At 40.4% G+C, this 19894-nt stretch overlaps 2 protein-coding genes across 6 annotated transcripts in view; one reads left to right on the top strand and one right to left on the bottom strand.

Annotated features, from left to right (window-relative positions):
* FASTKD2 (FAST kinase domains 2) lies at nucleotides 1-15747 on the bottom strand. Of its 2 annotated transcripts, none has more exons than XM_026002279.2 (13): nucleotides 15479-15747; nucleotides 14943-15077; nucleotides 13820-14623; nucleotides 11600-11703; nucleotides 10807-10915; nucleotides 10168-10291; nucleotides 9766-9905; nucleotides 8494-8666; nucleotides 4411-4574; nucleotides 3214-3423; nucleotides 2722-2800; nucleotides 1285-1399; nucleotides 1-277 (listed from the first exon to the last, which is right to left on the bottom strand). In XM_026002279.2, exons 3-13 carry the CDS (start codon nucleotides 14522-14524, stop codon nucleotides 158-160), a joined length of 2043 nt encoding a protein of 680 aa, XP_025858064.2. In that variant the 5' UTR covers nucleotides 14525-14623; nucleotides 14943-15077; nucleotides 15479-15747; the 3' UTR covers nucleotides 1-157. The 2 variants fall into 2 exon arrangements, with proteins under 2 accessions (XP_025858064.2, XP_072598543.1); XM_072742442.1 differs by having other exon boundaries at nucleotides 15311-15486.
* The window catches only part of MDH1B (malate dehydrogenase 1B), a 26777-nt gene continuing 22481 nt past the window's right edge, over nucleotides 15599-19894 (top strand). For 2 of the 4 annotated variants that reach the window (XM_026002281.2, XM_072742445.1), the window contains exon 1: nucleotides 15665-15874. In XM_026002281.2, coding sequence (XP_025858066.2) covers nucleotides 15665-15874 — 210 coding nt within the window. Of the gene's footprint in view, nucleotides 15875-19894 lie in introns of all 4 variants that reach the window. The other 2 variants (XM_026002280.2, XM_072742444.1) reach the window with 2 other exon arrangements.

Genomic DNA, 19894 nt, shown 5'->3' on the forward strand with positions numbered 1-19894 from the left:
TTTCTTCCACTCTTAAAATTTATTTTAACAGTGAACTAAAGTGACACTTTCCGCCATGGTGAGCAGTCAGGTAAAGTTCATTGACAACTGAATTGTAGTCTTTATTAAACTTATTTTACAAACTTATGTCTGCTAATACGAAAAGGCTGCTTTGACTTTAACACGTGCTTTGTAGATTTACACCAGCAGTAATAAAGGCTTCGGTTGAGTAGAGTTTGGTCTTCAAAAATGTGACTACATCCTTCATCTCCAGCCTTTCCACCTCCCAATTAGGGACCTTGCCAAAGAAAGGGGAAAATTATCAGTTTGCAAGAAGACGACATGTAAAATAAAAACTAGTTTTGAGATCCACACATATCAAAGTAACATCGAGGCAAATGTTTTTTTTTTTTTTTTTTTACACAAGCAAGTGTTATCTTGTAATTACTCATATTTTAAAGGCTTAGGAAGACTATATGCTAGGGTTGAAGAAAGCTCTACCAGTGAAAATTCTAAAAACTTTAAAGGTTTTCTAAAGGGCACAAAAACTCATTTCTTGGGATAATCTTCCTGAGAATTTATATGATACCCATTATGGGAAAAAAAGTCTTAAGTAGTAGCCGTTAAGAAAAACATGCCATCTTAACCTCAGTAATTTGTACATAATCCATGCTTGGATACAAAAGCACCAAATGAAGATAAGAATGTTTATGCTTCACATTATGTGCAGGACCAACTGAGTGGCATTTAGATAATTTCCAACATTAATATATATAAGTTCATTCATAAGGTTCTTGCTCCATACGGAGACATGTGAAGAGGCTGGCCAAGCAAAACTGTGGAGCTCAGAATCAAAATGAGCTGTGGGAGGGAAGAGGAAGCTGTCTCCTCTCACGCCCATCCAGCTTTTCCTGGAGACAAACATCCTACGAGCCTCACATCAGTCCATGAAAACAACGCTTAAATTCACATCTTTTCTTCCTTTGTTCAAGAAACTCTGGAAATTAAATATGATGTCATAGGTCTTAAATAAGAAAATGTATTTTTTATATTTTTCCTCTTAACAAAAAAAGAATAAAGTTGATCAAACATAGTGTTTATAAAACTCCTAGTGAATAGTTACCAGTTGAGTAGAAACCACATCATGCACAGAAACGTTCTTTTCTAAATAAGAAATAACTAAAGTACTTATTCCAGTACTGCTGACAATTCCTCTAGGGTCCTAGTGACCAAGCTCAACCACAATATCCCCAGCAGAATGGACATCAGTAACTGAAAAGTATTTTGTTTGCATTTTTTTCTTACCAAGATTACATGAAAACCCATTATTTTCAAATGTCGCATTTTCATGGCAAGGAATCCTTTGGGGTGGCCTAAATCCAAACAGTAAGCAGATCTAGGAACACACAGTATAGCTACCCTGAAAATGAAAGTGCACAAAAGGAGACCCATTACCAAAAGTGCACAAAAGGAGTGAGATTACATCTACACTCATGCTGCATTTCCTGTTCTTTGGAGATTTCAAATTCAAGTTCTCTGCTGACCACAGTTGTCACCATCTTCTACCTCATTACTTACCTCTGCAAATACTCCAGTACAGCACTGTAAGCATTTCAAGGCTTTCTATGCAGTGTTAGTCTCTGATATAAATATAATTATTTATGCTACTAGAAGTACTGATGTAGATAAACCAAATGGCAAATGCTCTCCTTGTACATATTGTCTCCTGGAGAGAGAAGCATTTAACAACCAGAATAAAGAGAACAAATACAAAGAAAAAAAAAAAAAAAACCACTAAGAGAAAGGCCGGACTGTTAAAAAGATAACATCTGTATGTGTACCACAACTTGGAAGGTGTAATTCGTTTTTTTCATTGTTCTTGACCTTTTGGAAAGATTAAGCCGGTTGGAGAAAAAAAAAAAAAGGCATTTGTATCCTTCCTGTCTTCCCATATACTTTGGCTGTTATCTGAGATAACATAAAAGAAATTTTATTTTTTAAAGGAATGCTCCTATTCCTTACTTCTTCTCAGTACTTTAGGCTGAGAGCTACTGTATTATTAGGCTCAAACAGTAGAGTACCCAAAAAAGAAAGATTCTCTTTCACAGAGGTCAGAGAAAAAGCCTTTCTCTCAGGGAAGATGGCTAACGTGTATAGGGAAATCACAGTGAAGAAGATGGTCAAGGAACAAGCTGGATGGACTCAGAAAGGGGTAAAGGGTACAGAGTTGGAAGAGAATGGACAATGATGAGCAGATAAAGTGTGAATCCCTACAGATTTCCTTTCTCTACCTCACACTACTGTATTAATGTGCATGTCCTAGGAAGCAATGGGGATAGAAGTTCCTTGGGGTCACGATCCATGTCTTCCTCATCTTTGTGTGCCCTGAAGGGCCTAGCAGGGCCTTTCCACAAAGACTGACTAAACACAGGGTATGTGCAACGTGACCCGAAGCATCTGCACTTAGAGTTTCAATTATGTTAACGTTGCTTTATTGTACTACTCGGCTTTAAAACCTAATTTGTAAAAATTGCCTATTTCATTACATGGCTCAACTCCAGTCCACTGTCTAACGAATGCTTGTGTTTACACCTAAGCAGTAGATTAATGGTTGCAAAGTCCCTTCGTAGGTACATCACAAGCTCTACACAAATAGAAGGTCTTAGTACTGTTAGTGCTATCTAACACGAAGTCTATGAGAATTAAATTCAGAAACTCAGCAAATGAATATATGTCAGTAACCTTCGAATATCTGCAGAAGTTACCACGCTGGAAAATGGAAGCACTTGACTTCTGTTAATATCCATTCTGACTTCAAAATCTGAAAGAAAAAAATTAATTTTTCAAACATTCCTCAAAGTGATTTTGTTTCAAAATGTAACTATCACTACCAATAATGATAATGGCATCAGACAAAACATATGATGAGCTTACCATGTGCCAGACTCCAATCTGGATTTTATATGCATCATTTATATCATTTATATGCATCATCTCACTTATTCATCACAGAAACCCTAGGAGGTGGACACTATGTTTACTGCTATTTTAGGGTCAAGGGGATGGAGGCAAGAGCCTTGCAAACACAGCACTAGTACGTACAGAGCAAGAATCCAAACCTGGCAGTCCAGCTTCAGAGCCAACGCTCCACTAACCTACCACGGACTCATATTTGTCTGAAATAAATGAAAATAAATAAAATACCATAGAGGAAAATCACATAAAGTCCCATACCGATACAATAATTATGTGGCAACTGTGTATTTTTTGAAAAGTATCCTTCTCCCAGAAGGCTTCTTAGCGCATCTGTCACCTTCTCATGTGGATATAATGGTGTGGACGGTGGCGGTAACAGTTCTAAGTCTACGTCCATGTGACAAGAAATATCAAGTTTTAGGCAAGCAGCCAAAATACGAAGCTTGTGAGCATTCCTCTCAGTGTCATCTAAAAAAAGGAGAAAGAAAATACACAGAGTTAAGAAGAAACATTAACGCCACACTTAAAACACTGTATTAATGCACCTAAATTCCTGATGATCTGTTTATCAGGAGAAATCTCTCCGTGTCCCCCTAGTTCCCACAGTATCTAAATTGGTGCCCGGTATTTGAAAATGTTTTACAGTTTAAAAGATCTTTTGAGGAGATTTATAGTCTAAACTCTTCACTGAATGATGAGCAATGCCCAGGAAAGTTCAAATGCCTCATGATTAAACAAAGACAAAGTTGGGACTCGAATCCATGTTTTCTGGGATTAAGACTGATTCCCCCACTGTGACTGCTTAAAAAATCAGGACGTGCTACTGTTTCTTCTTCACAATTTATTTTGGAATTTCCTAACATTGTTTTTAAAGGAATTTAAACTTCTCTATTCTCAGACACATTACTGAATTTTGTATATTTAGCTGAATATTGCTTTTCTTCAATACTAAAGACCAAAAATCAACAATTAACTTCATCCCAGGAGTAAATAAGTTCACTACTTTGGGAACTATTTGACTGCTTGATCTAAGAGCTTGTGTCCTCCCCATAGGCCAAGAGTCACAAAGTGATTAGGGCTGCAAAAGCTGACTGAACTGGGCTCCAAACGTGACATATAAGGATTAGGAAGTACAAACACCTCTGATCAAGGCATACAGAACATTGTGAACATGTAGCCTTTGCACAGGTGCAGACAGTGTAAATAAAAGGAACAATGGAGATGTGTTTCTGATCCTTGCCTTCTACACCTAAGGTCTGTCATTAAAGGAGGCTGTGTAGGTTTCCTGTTTGAGGCACTGACCTCTGACTTCACCATTTTGCATGCTTTCCTGAGTAGCATCTGCTCTGCACATTTTAACTAACTCTACTTCAACTATGACCCCATTCCGAATCACAAGGTAGCTAACTAGCAGGACTGCCTTATTTTGGGCACCACTGTACACTGACACTGTACCTGATACCAGCAGCTCATTGATGACGTCCTTTTGGAGAAGTGGGTTAATAAGGGCCATGGGAAAATGGTTCATCAAGCAAAATGAACACACAGCGTTCAGTAGATTTTCAGAAGAGATGTGGTGAAGATAACCAGTCAGAGAGCTAGTCATAACTTCTTGAAACCTTCAGGGAAACAAAGAAAAGTCAGCTTTCAAATATAAACAGAAGACAAGGCCATGGTAGGGAGATAAAGTGCCAGAGAACTAATGGCTTTAAGGAGCCCAAAGAAAGGAAGTAAGAAAATCAGGCTGGCAGTGAGTACTCGCATGTCTGTCAGGTCAGGTGGCTACCTCAGAATAAATATATATGCTCAATAAATGTTACTTAGCTACCACTACATGTCTCGCACAGAGTAAATATTTCATAGGCTTTAACTCATTTAGTTACTACTAAAACTTGATGGGGTAGGTATTATTAATCTCATAATAAAGATGAATAAACAGGTTCAGAGAAGTTGAGGAACTTCTCCAAGAACAAACTACCATGAAATAACAGAGACAGTGCTGGAATCCAAGCTGTCAGGCTCTAGAGCCTTTTAACCATTCTCTTGATTTTTACCATGAGTATGTCTATAAGGTCTGGAACACTACCACAGTTTTATAACCAATAAAAATTATCTAGCTATCAACACTGAGTTAAAAGAACCACAAACTTAATCCTACCACCAAGAACTAATGTTATACATTATGGCAAAGCAGTTAAGCATGAAGAGAGGAAAGATCAAATTAGGCGGGGTCATTTTACCAGGGTGACACTGGTAATAAATGGCACAGACAGGTTCTGAACCCAGGTCAGTCAGTCTTAGGACATAAGCTATTGATCATTATGTAAGAAAAAAAATGATGATACACAAAGTACTGTGAAAGCACACAGGAAAGGAGGTAGATAGAGCAGCTTTGGGGACAAGGAGAATTTCACTGAGTGGAAAAGATGGGAAAAGGGAAGATTATTTGAAACTGAGCAAAGAAACGGGAGGCTTGCAAACGGACACTATCTGTGCTGTTGTCAGCAGCTGGCGAGGCTAAGGCACAAAGCAGTGATTCTTACAGTGAAGGCAAGTATGCCCTGGAGCAAGCCCTTATGCACAATGCGGCTGTACAGAAAAGGGCCTTGGATCAGCTGGGAGGTCCCAGGGGCAGCAGCAGATGGGGGAGGGAGGGAGTGGGAGGCTGTGGCAGGCTAAGCAGGACTGCAGGGGTTAATATGGGGTGGGGAGAAGGGAACAGGTCCAAGGGACAGCAGTGAGGCAAGAAAGGATGGGCTGCAGATGACCACATCTGGAACCTGAGTGGGTGGTAATCACCTCTCCGATCTCATCCCACTCCTGAATGTCATGCTTTAGCACACCGAATTGTGTGTCCTTACCTGCACATGTTCTGCTGTTTCTTTCCTCCCTGACTTGAATATAGTGTCCCTCCTGCTCACAATCTTCTTTCCTGCTTAGCTTCCTAAGATTACCTCCTATTTCTCCACCTTTTAAGATCTGCTTAGGTACCACCTCCTCCAGGCAGCACTGCTTGGTGTTCATCCTGAAACTCCTCATCACCAGGCTTGCACATCCTGGCACATCCTCTATTGCTATACATGCTGTATAAAATCTATCACTCCAATTTTCATGCAGTCTTTGCCAAAATTCATGTCTACCTTATCCATTACACAGAATCCTGGTAAAAAGGATAGTGTGGTGGGGTGCCTGGCTGGCTCAGCTGGTGGGGTGTGTGACTTGATCTCGGGGTTCTGAGTTCAAGTCCTATGTTGGGTGTAGAGATTATTTAAAAATAAAATCTTAAAAAAAATAAAAAGATTAGATCTTATTTGTCTTTGTCCTAAGTACTCAAGTGCTTGGCATATAGGTTTTCTGACTAAATAAACAAACTTACATAAGGAAGACTCAAAGAGGAGAATGTTAGTAGAAAAGGATTAATCAAGAATAATGATGCACAGCAAGTTGAGTACATTAAACATATACAGCTTTTTACATGTTTATCATACCTTAATAAGGTGGTTTAAAAACTCATTTCACATAGTTTTCAGTAAATGGTAAATAACTGATGGAGGAGGGGAGGGAGGAGAAGCAGCAATAAGAGAGGAGAAGGAAGACGTATGGTGACTCCACGCAAGCCACAGAAATTCAGGAGTTGAGGAGCACACTGAGGACCAGAAATGCAAATCTGCAATTATCTATATGGTGATAAGTACAGATCAAGAAGAAACCAAAGGCCTAAAATGACAGCTTAAATGTTAAATGTTTTCTTTCTTGGGTTTCAAACCCAGGAATGCACTCTGGATTTAACACACTCTCTCTCCCAGAGGCCATCACATTAATAAAATGATGAATGTACCACACGTGGATATACAATGTGCTAAGCCAAATTTTCTACCACTCTCTTCTAGTCAACTTCCCAAATGCTCTGAGTTAGCCCACTTCTCAAATCTCTGCCACTGCAGCCAAAGACACCATCATCCTTTCTCTTCCCTAGAGCATTCATTTGGTACCTCCATTGATTGCCTTTCTCTGGAAGTCCAAGATGTACCTCCTTAAGTAGACTAGACAAACAGGGAACATGGTGTAACAAGGTGGAACAGGTAGTCTCTTGGGATGCCCACAGTGAGCTGGAGAACTCCCTAAGCACCCAGCGTTTGATCTCCTAATACCATGGAACCTGTGCAGCTGTTTCTGGAGTTTTAGTTACCACTCAGCTGGCAGTGTCCACGAGGTGCCGGAGATACATAGGAGGCAGCCTCTTAAGAAAACCAATCCAAGGGAGTAGAGGAAGACAGACTTTGGGGAATACTTTTCACTCTTTATTCTATGCCAGGTCTTAGGCTAAGTTCAGAATCACAAGAACCTAGGTGACTCTAGAGAGCTTTCCAACTGAGAAGCAGAGCCAGGCTTCCTGACGAATAATCACAGCTCTGTGTCAGGGCCCCACTAGAGCTTCATATAAGATGTGACAAGCACAGAAGCTCTGACGGCGATAAGCAGGGAAGGCACAGGAAATGTAGCACGAACTGAGTTTTTCAGTACAACAGAGGGTCCAGTGGGCAGCTGCCTTCCAGTTGGCCCAGCACCATTTCTGGGGTTATGTGTTCCAGAGGGATGGGCAGGTGACCCAAACTCAGCCATTTGGATTTCTTCTTTTGGAAATCTGAATCTTGACAGAAAACTACATGGACAGAAAGCTGCTGGGTCAAGTCACTTACCTAATGGCAAATGGATGGCCTGCGACTCTTGCCACCTAGACCCTTGGAACTGGCCTACGTTGTGCCTGGCACCCTGTGGCAGGCCTACACTGGAATTCTTTTACACATATCAACCCATTTACTCCTCATAACAACTCACTGTGATTAGAAACAACTCTTTCTTTCTTTTTTTTTTTTTTTTTGAAATAACTCTTATTTCTTATCCCAATTTAACAGATGAAGAAACTGAAGCCCAAATTAGTAACTTGCCAAAAGTTAAGTAGCTAATGAATGGCAGAGCTGGGATTCAAACCTAAGCAATGTGTCTCCAAAGTCTGTGCTTTTAATCACTCCTCTAAAAAAAATGACATATTATATACATTTTGTTTTTTAGTGAACCCAAACTGATTTACAGAGGGAGAAATGATGTTCTGCGTGGGAAGCAGAGGTATGAAGAGCTTAGTATGTCTGAGGAACTGTTGTATTTAATAGCAGAAATGCATAGGTGTGGTTAAAAATGAAAATGATAGAAAGCAGTAGCTTGGGACCAAATGAATTGTCATGGTCAAAACTGAACTATGAACTCAGGAGCTGAAGGAATAAGCTAGGAGAGTTTGAGATGAAGATTCCTATGCTGAATTAACAAATACATCATATAGAGCAAAGAAACAAGCAAGACAAAAAAAAATCACCAATAATAACTTCACAAATTAAGAATATTACATCTTATTTCTCGATATTGATGATGGCCATGGGTGCGTTCACTTGTAATGATGCACTAAGCTTATGATGGTATGTAACCTTTTTTTGAAGTATGTTATATGGCAATTAAAAAAATTAAAAAAGAAGAGGTACATACTTTGGGGTCTGGCTTTTGTAGAAGTGATTGAGAGAAGAATACACATGAAGAATAGTAAGAATGCTCTTCATGTTTAGAGAGCCAGGATCATCTATCACTTTCTTCATGAACAAGTCCATCAAATCAGTATGTCGATAACCAAGGTTTTCAAATAAAATGAGGAGAAAGAGAACCTTTAAAAAAGAATGAGGTGACAGAAAACTTTTTTAAATTATGGAATGCTACCAGTAATTTTCTTAGATCTCAAAAAATTGAAACAACAATAGAATTGTCCAGATGAATATTCCCTAAAAAGAAATAATTCTCTTTTCCTCACAAAATCTGTTCCAGTAAATCTTGAATCAGTCATTAAGTTAATGAGCAATCTCTTTTTATGAACTGAGAAACAGAGCATACAATGGTTTCCATATTTCCATTTCATTTAAAAAATAAATTCTTTCCTATAATGTTTTTCATACAACAGATCTGAAAATTACTTTAAATATACCCTTTCTGAGGTTTTTCAAAATGACCAACTCAGTTTTGAACTATTCCCTCTTCCAAACCTAGACACTTCCTACATTTGCAACATGTTAAGAGGGAACTCAAAATTTTCTCTATTCAATATGTAGTTGTACAAATGAGAACAGAGGTGAAATATACTACGATTAAATTAAAATCTCCAGTTCACTTCTCATTTCCTTCTTGGAACTTCTCACTATTAGTATTTCTCTTTCCAAAGCCGATTTCCACAACAAACTCAATAAGCCCCTTACCCTCCAAAGTAAAGGGAACCTAGTGATCGAACACAATTACTACTGCCTCATTACAAAAAGTAGTTTTTAACCACAGGCTTCATTAGATGATTATGATTCATTATGATTACAGCCCCCAAACTTAAAGATTCTTACTCCGGAAGAAACAAGACAACCTTCCACAAATAGAAGATAGACATGATCATTAAGCAATGACATATTATTCTTCAAAAAGCATAAGCCTGTCATCATGCATTTTTATTATTCTAAGTCTAAAAAAGGAAAAGTAGAAAGACAGAAATAATCTTAACTATCCAAAGTACCAAAAAATATTTCGCAAAACAGTACAAACTTTAGACAACTTTATTTTTCCTTCAGAAAGATGTGATAAGAAGCTAATTTTTCAAAAGTCAATTCAACATTGGAATATTATGGTCTCTTTAACTGCTCTAAAGCTGATAAATACCCAGAATATTAAATGAATTGATATGCTTCTTGAAAGCTTCTGGGGCTTATTCTAACCTGTTAACAAACTTACTTGTTTTAACTTCCAGATATCAATAGTTGTAGCCACATAATCTGCTATTGCCTTAAAAAGATTTAAATTACGGTACTGGAGGTCTCTGCAAGACTGCAATATGGTGATCAATACTTTAACAGGACATCCGTGGATATTACCTTTAAGAATGAATTAAATAAACAAACAAAAATTACCAGATGGCTTTGAATGTAAAATCCAAGATATCTACACTCAATATGTTTGTTTCTTGAGAGAAATATTGCACTATATTTTGTAAAAGACAAAAACAAAAAATATAGGCAAAAATAACATTTAGATCTAATCATATCATTAGTTTTTGTTTGTATAACAGCAAAGCTTTTAACAAACAAAACAAATATAGTCCAGAACAGTAGGTGGGATGCTTAAAATTCCCCTTACCTATGACCGTCTTACTGCATTCATTCAGAAGTATAACAGAGCGGTGATTCATGGCAGCTAATGCCTCAAACATGTTCTGGCTATTCAAATCAGAAAATCTGTCTAATTCTCTCAAGGCTTTCATCTAAAGAAAAACAAAGTTTAATTTATAAAAGTAAATTAAACTTTTACTTTTAAGTAAAAGGGATAAAGTTTGAGCAAAATGACTCAAATAGATACACAAGTTGAATATACATATTAATATAAATAGGAGCGCCTGAGTGTCTCAGTGGGTTAAGTGTCCAGCTCTTAGTGTGGGATCACGTCATGATCCCAAGCCCCATGTGGGGCTCCACGCCCAGTGGGGAGTCTGCTTCAAGATCCTCTCCCTCTGCCCCTCCTCTCACTTGCACATGCATGAGCTCTCTCAAACAAATAAACCAATCTTAAAAAAAAATATATATATATATATATGCTTATATATATATATATATGTTTATATATACAAATAGATATGTCTACTTCTCTTACTTCTCTTTAGCAAAACTGAACCCCAAAACACAACATCTTTCTAAAACCTGACTTTAGGAACTGATAGCAGGTCATAAGAATTTTTTTTTTCAAATCTTACCCACTAGAGAAAATTCAAAATCTGTTTACCTCCAGTTTCCTTTTAAGACCAATTGGCGCATCTTTTCCAACACATTTTATCACAGCTTGTAATGTAAAGACACGTTCTATTTTCCAGACTTGCTGATCAACAAGTAATCTGTAATTAGATACAATACCACAATCCCAGGATCCAAAAACCAGAAAAATTATCTTAGAAGTTATTTGGTCCAGCTCCTACTTCGAGGCAAGGCAGATGAAGCCGACAGAAATAACCTACCTGCCCAAGGGAGCAAAAGTAGTTAAAGATCTAGGACCAGTCTAGCACTATTTCCTCTCACATTATTTTGCCATCATGAATAAACAAAACACATCAAGACATTATAATAAAATATCCCAATGTACAGTCAATGAACAAGGAAATTAAATATTATTCTCACTGACTTATGACATTAGATCGGTTGCATCAATTTTATAAATTACAAAATTCAAGCTCCTTTTTGGACCCGGTCAGCAGCATGTAACCTCCTCAGATGCCCAAATAACTATTACAAGCTGAATACATGCCAATTCTCTCCCAGCCCCCATCGGTTCTATGTTATAAGATCAATTTTGAATTCAATGTTACCCACACTTTTTTTTATGGTAGAGTATAAAAGAAGCATTATTTCTAACTTTACTTGATCTAGAAGCAAGGTTTTAAGTTTAATAAGGCATCAAAGACTATAACAACCAACAGTCTCTCCCCATCCAAATAAGGCAGGCCGGCTTTCATATTGGTTTTTGATTTGAGATATAAAAGGAATAGAGAATGCCACATGAAGAAAGCAGAGACAGTACTCACCGCAAGCCTGCTCGAAGAACGTCCACATTCTTACATGGCTTCATTGCCTCTAAAACGGCTGACAAAACTGAAAGACATTTCTCATCACATTCATTGATACGTTCCTATTGAAATATAATTACAAAAACACTGCAGATGACAAGCCCGTGGTAGACTACCTCACCTAAGCAAAACACTGAACTGAAGCTCTCAATTAAATGACTAAATATCAAACCAGTAATTCAGTCAGCCCACAATAAACAACATATTTGAGAAATAAAATGTCATATGTAGTGAATTTTCCAAATAACCAATATATACTTTCACGTTATCAACACTTTTTTTTTTTTTACAATTTACCATTACCATCCCTTTTTTTCCCCATTACTATCACTTTTAACTATATAGGGAACAAAATCTACCAAATAAACATGGATATATTATGTGGTTTAAACACACATACAAATAAAAATTCATTCTTAATGAATTGTGACATTTAGAGATCACAATAACATAAAAAGTTAAAAAATCTCATATGCTGTTGTTATTAAATGTAATTCTTGAATTCTATAATAGGATAGAACTATATGTGAGATCACTCTCAAGAAATCTAAAAATTATTTAATTCTGATCACTGAGTTTGGAAGTCTGAGATGTCCACACTTAAAAAGTAAATAATTAGTTCAATGAGCTATCATTTCTTATTCATATCTGGTACTTTAGTGAGATCAAACAGGACCCTGACTCCCTTGTTTGAAACCAAAAGTGGCTCCTCTACCCAATTTCATCTTTCTTCCAGTCCATTTTCCACTCATACAGTGATCTAAAATATAAATTTGAACATGTCAATCCTTTGCTTAAAATACCTCAATAGATCCCCATTGCCAATAGGAAATTCCAAACTCCTTATGCAGGTATAAAAGGTTCTTTATGATTTAATCCCCCCCATTTCCAGCCTCATGTCTTGCCACACTACACCCATAACCCCTGCTCCCCAACCATAATTACACAATTTCCTCCCTACTCCCTCAAACACAACCCGCAACAGTCTATATACTTCAGCACCATGGAACTACTTTCCGCTCCCTAAACTTGCCAAACTTTTCTTCTGGATAAACAGGCAAATCCTCTGCCTCAGATATTATTCCCTTCACTATCGATCTTGCAACTCACAAACTGCTACTCACTGCCTGGATTCAATTTAGATATTATCTCCTGCTGAGCTTAAATTCTTGTTCTTCCATAAACTGGGCATTTGTTAATTCACCAGCCCATTGACATCACTACAAATAGTGACGTTAACAGAAAGGTAACCTTGGGCAGGTTATTTAAGCCTCAATTTCCTAATTAGTAAGATGAAAGCAGTATCTGTTTTAAAGGCTACACTGAGGATTATATGACCAATTCTGTTTTCAAACTATATACATATATCTCTGCCTCAAACACTAATCCTGTATCCTGCTCCCGTCTCTTCTCATCATGAAGGCCTTCTCCTAAGTTGGAAGTCTGTTAATACACTCTTACAAGACTCTATTTCTCTTTCATGCACCGAAAGCACTCGGTGGCCATTATTTTGTTTATAATTATATTCCCTTGGGCTCTGCACAGTGCCTGGGTAAATGTATGACTTATTAAGTGAATGTTGGTTATTTTTGTAAATGCCTACAAAATACCTGTCCTTCCCACTACATTATAAGAATCATGTCTCCTATATGTCTCTAGTGACAAATATTGTAACTGATACATAACTGACCCCAAATACACACTTACTGTATGAATAAATGAATCCACTAACTGTTTGACCTTAGCCAAGTTGTTTAACATCACTAAGTCTGTTTCTTCATCTGCCAAACTGAGGTAAACTTCGACCTTGCAGGGCTATGGAGAGGACTAAGTAAGTGTAGGTACTTAATAAATATTAGTTCTCTCCACTACCCTCCCCTCCTACCTTCAACTAACCAACCTTTCCTCGCATATATTGTATCTCTCCTCATGTTAGTATATTACTATTAGTCAACTCTGGCAAAGAAAAATGGTGTAAGCTTTCATCAATTTCCATAGCAAAAGAAAGGAAAGACCTGGTTAACTTAAGGTCCTTAAATCATCTATATGCAGAGATAAATATAAACTACCCACTCTACTGATCATCTCTTCCACGGAGGAGATATATCTGTATTTCCCCTCACTCGTTCAAGGCGTGCCAAACTGAGTAAAACATTTTAAGTCTCCTTCTGATTTTACCTGGGCCACCCTCAGCAAAGTCTGTACCAGCAGAGTATTCTGAGGAATTCCAAGCTTCACTATGGCATGAAGACTGAACAGTACGTGATCATAGTGCATGATCTTGGCTTCCCTCAACGTATGTTCACACAGCTGATGAAACGCAGGGTGGTTAAACATCAGCTGTTTTTCAACGCGCCTCTGGTCCTCAGACATCCTTTTGGCGACTGTCCACATTGCTGAAAAATAGTTACTACTGGGGAAAGTAGGTCCTTCTGAAAATATGTCTAGCACATCACTCAGAGAACGACACTCCTGAGACAGTTTTCTAAGGCTGACAGGGGATGGTTTTGTTTCCTTGGTGAGCACATCTTCATTGGAGGCCTCATGATGAAAGTTTATCTTCTTCAATCCGTTATCAGAGACAGAATGTTTTGAATCAAAGGACAGTCTTCTGGGACAAAGCAGTCTGTTGACTGTATGGACTATTTCAGGGCCTATGCCCTGAAAATTATCTCCTGACTTAAAAATCAAGGCGTCCTGAAAGAGGTATCTAACAGATGACTGCACTCTATTGTCGAAGTCACCGAAGAGAAGGTTTCTTGGGTTCCAGTTTGAATGGACAATTTTTGGTCTGGAAAATCCCAGCCTCCTAGTTCTGCTTGCTGGAACTAACGTACTGAATGGTCTGAGGTTCCGTAAAAAGGAACCCGCTCTGTTAGTCATTGTGCTATCCACTCCAGTACTTTCAAACCCCTTTAAAGTAGTCTACCCAACACAAATGCCACTTGTAGGAGTGAAAGAGAAGGCATGCCCGCTGTTTTCCTGTAGGGGAAGGAGTTATAAAAGACATAAAAAAATCAAAGCAAGATTTTAATTTTTAAGAAACGAAATCAATTTAACGCACACAAAAGTGGGAACCTATGGCGACATTAAAGATTAAAACGGGGGCAGCCCTGGTGGCTCAGTGGTTTAACGCCTGCCTTTGGCCCAGGCGTGATCCTGGAGACCGGAGATCGAGTTCCACGTCGGGATCCCTGCGTGGAGCCTGCCCCTCTCCCCTCCCCCCTCCCTCTCTCTCTCTCAGGAATAAATGAACAAAATATTTAAAATAATAAAGATGAAAACGGTAAAACTACTTTACCAATGCGGGCCTCCTCCACTTCTCCCACGATGTGTAAACTGTCTTTGAGAAGCCAGGTAAGTTTGCGGTCGACCGTCGGGAGTTTAAAAAATAAGTAAATGAAATTTCTCATGAAAAATGTTCCCACACGGTTTCCTATGAAGAATGGGAGGGATTTTATGTTACCACCGCTTTGGTGATGTCGTCCATGAAAAAGTTCGAACGGCTGACGGATGCTTTTTTAACACGAAGACTTAGCAACGGCCGACCCCGGACTGTAAAGAACAGGGACTGAGACAAGTAGAACGCTGAGGAGAGGAAGCGACACACCAAAGGGACAGTCGCATGCGGCCTGCGCTGGGGAGGGGGACACAATCAGCCAGTATCACCTGAGCTCCTCAAGGGTTAGGAGCCAGTCTTCGCAGCTGGGCCACCTACCATTAACCCACCCGCTAAAGTCAAGCCCCAAGCAACTCGTTCGACCCTCCTCCAGAAGTCAAGAAGTCTACAGCGCGTAGCACCACCAACTGCTCCGCCTGGGCTCGAAGCCCACTCACCTGAGGTCAAAACCCCGTGGTTCTATACGGGCGCAGCCATGACAGCTCCCCCCGCGAGCCGCGCGTATCGCGAGATTTTACGGATCCTTCCGAGGTCAAAAAGCGTACGTTCCTGGCGGTAGGAGAGGCTTGCTCGGCAAAAGGAAAGCCTACCGAAGAGAACGACTGGTTTCCTTGGGTTCAGGGATGGGGGGGGGGGGGGGGACAGGGGAGCGCATAAAGCTTTTCAAGGTAATGTGTGATCGTGTCCCCCAAGACCTAAGCTCTCCGTCCGGGACCCCGGACCCCGCGCTCAGTTCACAGTGCGCCTGCGCCACGCCGTGGTTGCCAGGAAACCGCCCCGCCGCGCTTTCTGCCCGAGTGGAGGCTTTAACATGGCCAAGTTCGTGCTTGCGGGTGAGTGAGCCCCACGTCCTCTCGCAGATCGCTCGAAACACCGACGACTACTCGCCCCCTGTGGACGCTGGGCGGTGATCTTCGTAACTGCCTTTTGTTCTAGCAATTCCAGCCCCTTATATGGACCACCCCAGGCTTCTTATGCATCCATTCAAAGATCTTTATTGAGCAGGGTTCTGTGCAAAGCACCCCCCGACGCTGGGGAGATAGTGGGGGAAAGGATACACCCGGGCCTTCGAGACCTTTCAGTGTCACGGAGTACAGAAGCACGTAAACAAGTAATCTTGATCCTCCCTAATTAATGGAATGAGGGAGATGTGCGCAGGGCTCTGGGAGGTGTTGCAGGAGCTGATTTGTGAGGGTTTGGGATAGGGAGGCCATTCCAGATTAAGGCACAGAGGCTGGAAGTCTCGTGGCCTAATGGAGGAACTAGATATGGAGGAAGTGACTGGACCTGGGGCTACAATGGGAGCAGCAACCAGACACCTGAAGTGCACCTGAAGTGCACCTGACAAAGTTTGAACTGGGAGCAGTGAGGCGTTTTAAGAATTTTTTAGCAGGAGAGCATCCTTAACGGGTTTGCATTTAGGAAGCCCACCTTTGTCAGCAACGGAGGAGAAGGATTGAAAATGGTCCCTGACATCCAGAATGTCACTAAAGGGTCTCAGTAAAAGCAACAGGCTATTATTGTACTTGCCCCCAAGGCTTCTCAGCAAGTTTCCTGAAAGAGTAGACAGCTTTTGTATCTTCAGGCCCTTCTTGGACTCCGTCTGCCTTCTACTTCGGCCTCCTTTCAGAAATGGCCTTCACCAAAGTCACCAAAGACTTTTACAGAAGCTGTCCAGTCCTTATTTGAACTTTCCGATGTATTAACACAATTGACATTTCCCATTTGCCTGGAAGTCTATTTCCGTTGCTGCTGCTGCTGCTTCTCCTTTTTTTAAGATTTCATGAGAGACATAGAGACAGACAGAGAGAGAGGCAGAGACACAGGCAGAGGGAGAAGCAGGCTCCACGCACCGGGAGCCCGATGTGGGATTCGATCACCGGTCTCCAGGATCGTGCCCTGGGCCAAAGGCAGGCGCTAAACCGCTGAGCCACCCAGGGATCCCAAAGCAGAGATCTTTAAATAGAGAGTTACCAAGCAGAAAGAAAGTAGGGAAGAAAAGAGTAATTAATGCAGAGATGATAGGACTGGGGTTGGAATGAGGAAAGCTAGCTTGGTAAAGATTGAGAATGCACAATAAACAGAAAATGGAAATAGATTTAGGAGGATTGTAGCAAAGGGTACAAGAAAGAGAGTATCATACACTGAGCCAGAATTAGATATATATTCTTATGAGCCATGGTCAGTATTTAAAATTTTATCCAAAATACATGGAAGGCTTTTGGAAGGAGAGACATAATCAAATTTGCATTTTATTCTAATGATATTCTCTATGGGAAGAGAAAGAGTAGATCCGAAGACCCCAGTTAGGTGCAATAGTCCAAGAAGGAGGTGGCAGTGGCTTAGCCTAGGATGGCAGGCAATGGAAATGGAAGGAAGTGAGTGGGCGGGAGAGATATTAGGGGGACATAATTCATAGAGCTAGATGTCTAATTGGGTGGAGGAAGGCAAAGGAGAAGAAAAAGTTAAAGTTATTTCCAAACAGTGGTTTGGAAAAATGGGTAGATGAGGAGTCACTGAAAAAAAAAAAAAAAGTGGAAAAGTAGGCTTAATACTGTGGATACTCTCAATTCTCTTAAACAACTGCATAGATGAACATAAAGAACAAAAGAGAAGGAGCAGATTCAGTGGGGGAGTTGTGGCAAAATTGTCTTAGACGCGCTGAGTGTCTATGAGACATTCAGAGGGAAATGGGAAAATGCAGGAAGGCATAAGCATCTAGATAAGACCATAGTTCTGAACCGGATGTGCAGATTGCTACTTGAAACCAAGGGAGTGGAGGAGATTATCCAGGAAGAATGCACAGATTATGAAGATGCCTTGAAGAATACTAACATTTAGTGGATTGATAAAGGAATAAGAACCTACGAAGTAAAGTGGGAATGGCCAGAGAAGTAGGACAAAAACCTGAAAAATGACCCCACCATAGTCAGTGTTTCAGAAGGACAGAAGAGGGCAAGTGCCAACAAGAAAATATCTACAAGAAAAGGATCAAAATGTATACACTGAGTGTAAAGACATGGAGGTCCTTGATAGGGAATTGTGGTTAAAGCCAGGTTGCAGTGGGATGGGAAATAAATGGAAGTGAAGAACTGGGGATGGCAAGTGTAGAGAACTCTTTCAAGAAGATATAATAGAAAAATACAAGTAGAATGCAACAGCTAGAGAGGGACATAGGTTTTTGTTTCTCAAGACAGGAGAAACAAATATAACTTGGCTATATTTAAATAGGATGGAGGGATCCCTGGGTGGCGCAGCGGTTTGGCGCCTGCCTTTGGCCCAGGGCGCGATCCTGGAGACCCGGGATCGAATCCCACATCAGGCTCCCGGTGCATGGAGCCTGCTTCTCCCTCCGCCTGTGTCTCTGCCTCTCTCTCTCTCTCTCTGTGACTATCATAAATTAAAAAAATAAAAAAAATAAAATAAAATAGGATGGAAAAGGACCATTAAGAACAGAGATAAGATGCTGAAAGAGAGGTTAACCAATGAAGCAGAGTTGGTGGCAGTTCTGAAGGAGGAAGAGGGAGGTGTTCAGAGCATAAGTGGTGAGGTTAGAGCTGGACAGGAGGTAGGAGCTGTCTTCCATGAATAGGAGAAAAAAAGGAAAGGATGAATCCCGATGCAGACAGCCTGTAAGTATGATGGTAGGGATTAGAGGATTTCCCAGATGATGCCATTTTGTAGGATTTGGGTTTTTTTTTTAAGATTTTATTTATTCATGAGAGACACAGAGAGGGAGCCAGAGACATAGGCAGAGGGTGAAGCTGGCGCCTTGCAGGGAGCCAGATGCGGGACTCGATCCCAGGACCCCAGGAACACGAACTGAGCCAAAGGGAGATGCTCAACTACTGAGCCACCCAGGTGCCCCTGTTTTCATTTTTGTAAAGTAAAAAGCAAGGTTATCTCTTCTGGCAGGGTGGGAAAACGAAGAGAAGGAAGAGGTTTGCAGGAAATGGTCATATTTGGAACAGTAATTGTGGAGAACAGAAGAGAATGCTGATAAGGAAAATGGAAGGATCTCCAGGCAGAGTTGAAGTCCAGTTGAGGCTAGAGACCATGAATTTATAATGGTGCCCCTCTGCTTGCTTCTACCATGTTTCTTCAGGGGGGCCTAGTAGATGGAACCCAGAAACAAAAAAGGCAGGTAACAGTTCATCCAGGGTGAGAGGCTTTTTACCAGGCCGATTTGCCAGAACCATAGTGGGGCAAGACAATTTAAAACATGAGCCACAGAGTGTGGTTTGAATAATGAACCATGGATTTGAACTAAACAGAGAGGCTAACGGGGAGTGGTTGAGATGGTTGATGTCTTAGAAGTTGCCATGAGTTAAGATCTCTTGGTTGGGAGTAACTGGGGAAGATTGTTGCAGAAGATGTTCTGCCCTTGGCCCCTGGCCCTCCTACTCCATCAGACACCCAATCCATCTACTCTGGTGGTTTTAACTTCCTGGGTGTTGAGGCTACAAAGTCTGTATCTTAAGCCCTTACACAGGGCCTGCACTTCAGACCTACAGGAACAGCCACCTGCGGGTCGTATCCACTTAGATACACTGCACGTACTTCCAACTGCACTTGTCTGTAATTAAATGTCTTATGTGTGGTTTCTTTTTAGTAAGTGCAGGATCATTTACCCAAGCCAGAAAATAGAAGTTATCCCAGATTCTTCTCTCTCCCTCAGCTTCACTAGTATCATTCCCAGCAGCACATATCAAATCTACATGTGATTTTACCACCCCTCCTCCCTTCACATTTTGCCTTTTAGTGGCTACTAATGAATAGTCAGTTCATTCCTAGTAGTTCATGCTCAGTTAGTAGCATGACAGCCCCTTAGAGAAAGTGAGGTCTAGCATAAT

This window comes from Vulpes vulpes, chromosome 16 (assembly GCF_048418805.1).
Source record: "Vulpes vulpes isolate BD-2025 chromosome 16, VulVul3, whole genome shotgun sequence".
NCBI classification, from domain to species: Eukaryota; Metazoa; Chordata; class Mammalia; order Carnivora; family Canidae; genus Vulpes; species Vulpes vulpes.

What these genes read in the sequence shown, in the direction of transcription:
- FASTKD2 (XM_026002279.2), bottom strand. Translation starts at nt 14,524, where the DNA reads ATGACTAACAGAGCGGGTTCCTTTTTACGGAACCTCAGACCATTCAGT. An exon ending in CTTTGCTGAGGGTGGCCCAG is followed by an intron (nt 11,704 to 13,819) that starts GTAAAATCAGAA and finishes ATATTTCAATAG; the next exon opens with GAACGTATCAATGAATGTGA. An exon ending in GTTCTTCGAGCAGGCTTGCG is followed by an intron (nt 10,916 to 11,599) that starts GTGAGTACTGTC and finishes ATCTAATTACAG; the next exon opens with ATTACTTGTTGATCAGCAAG.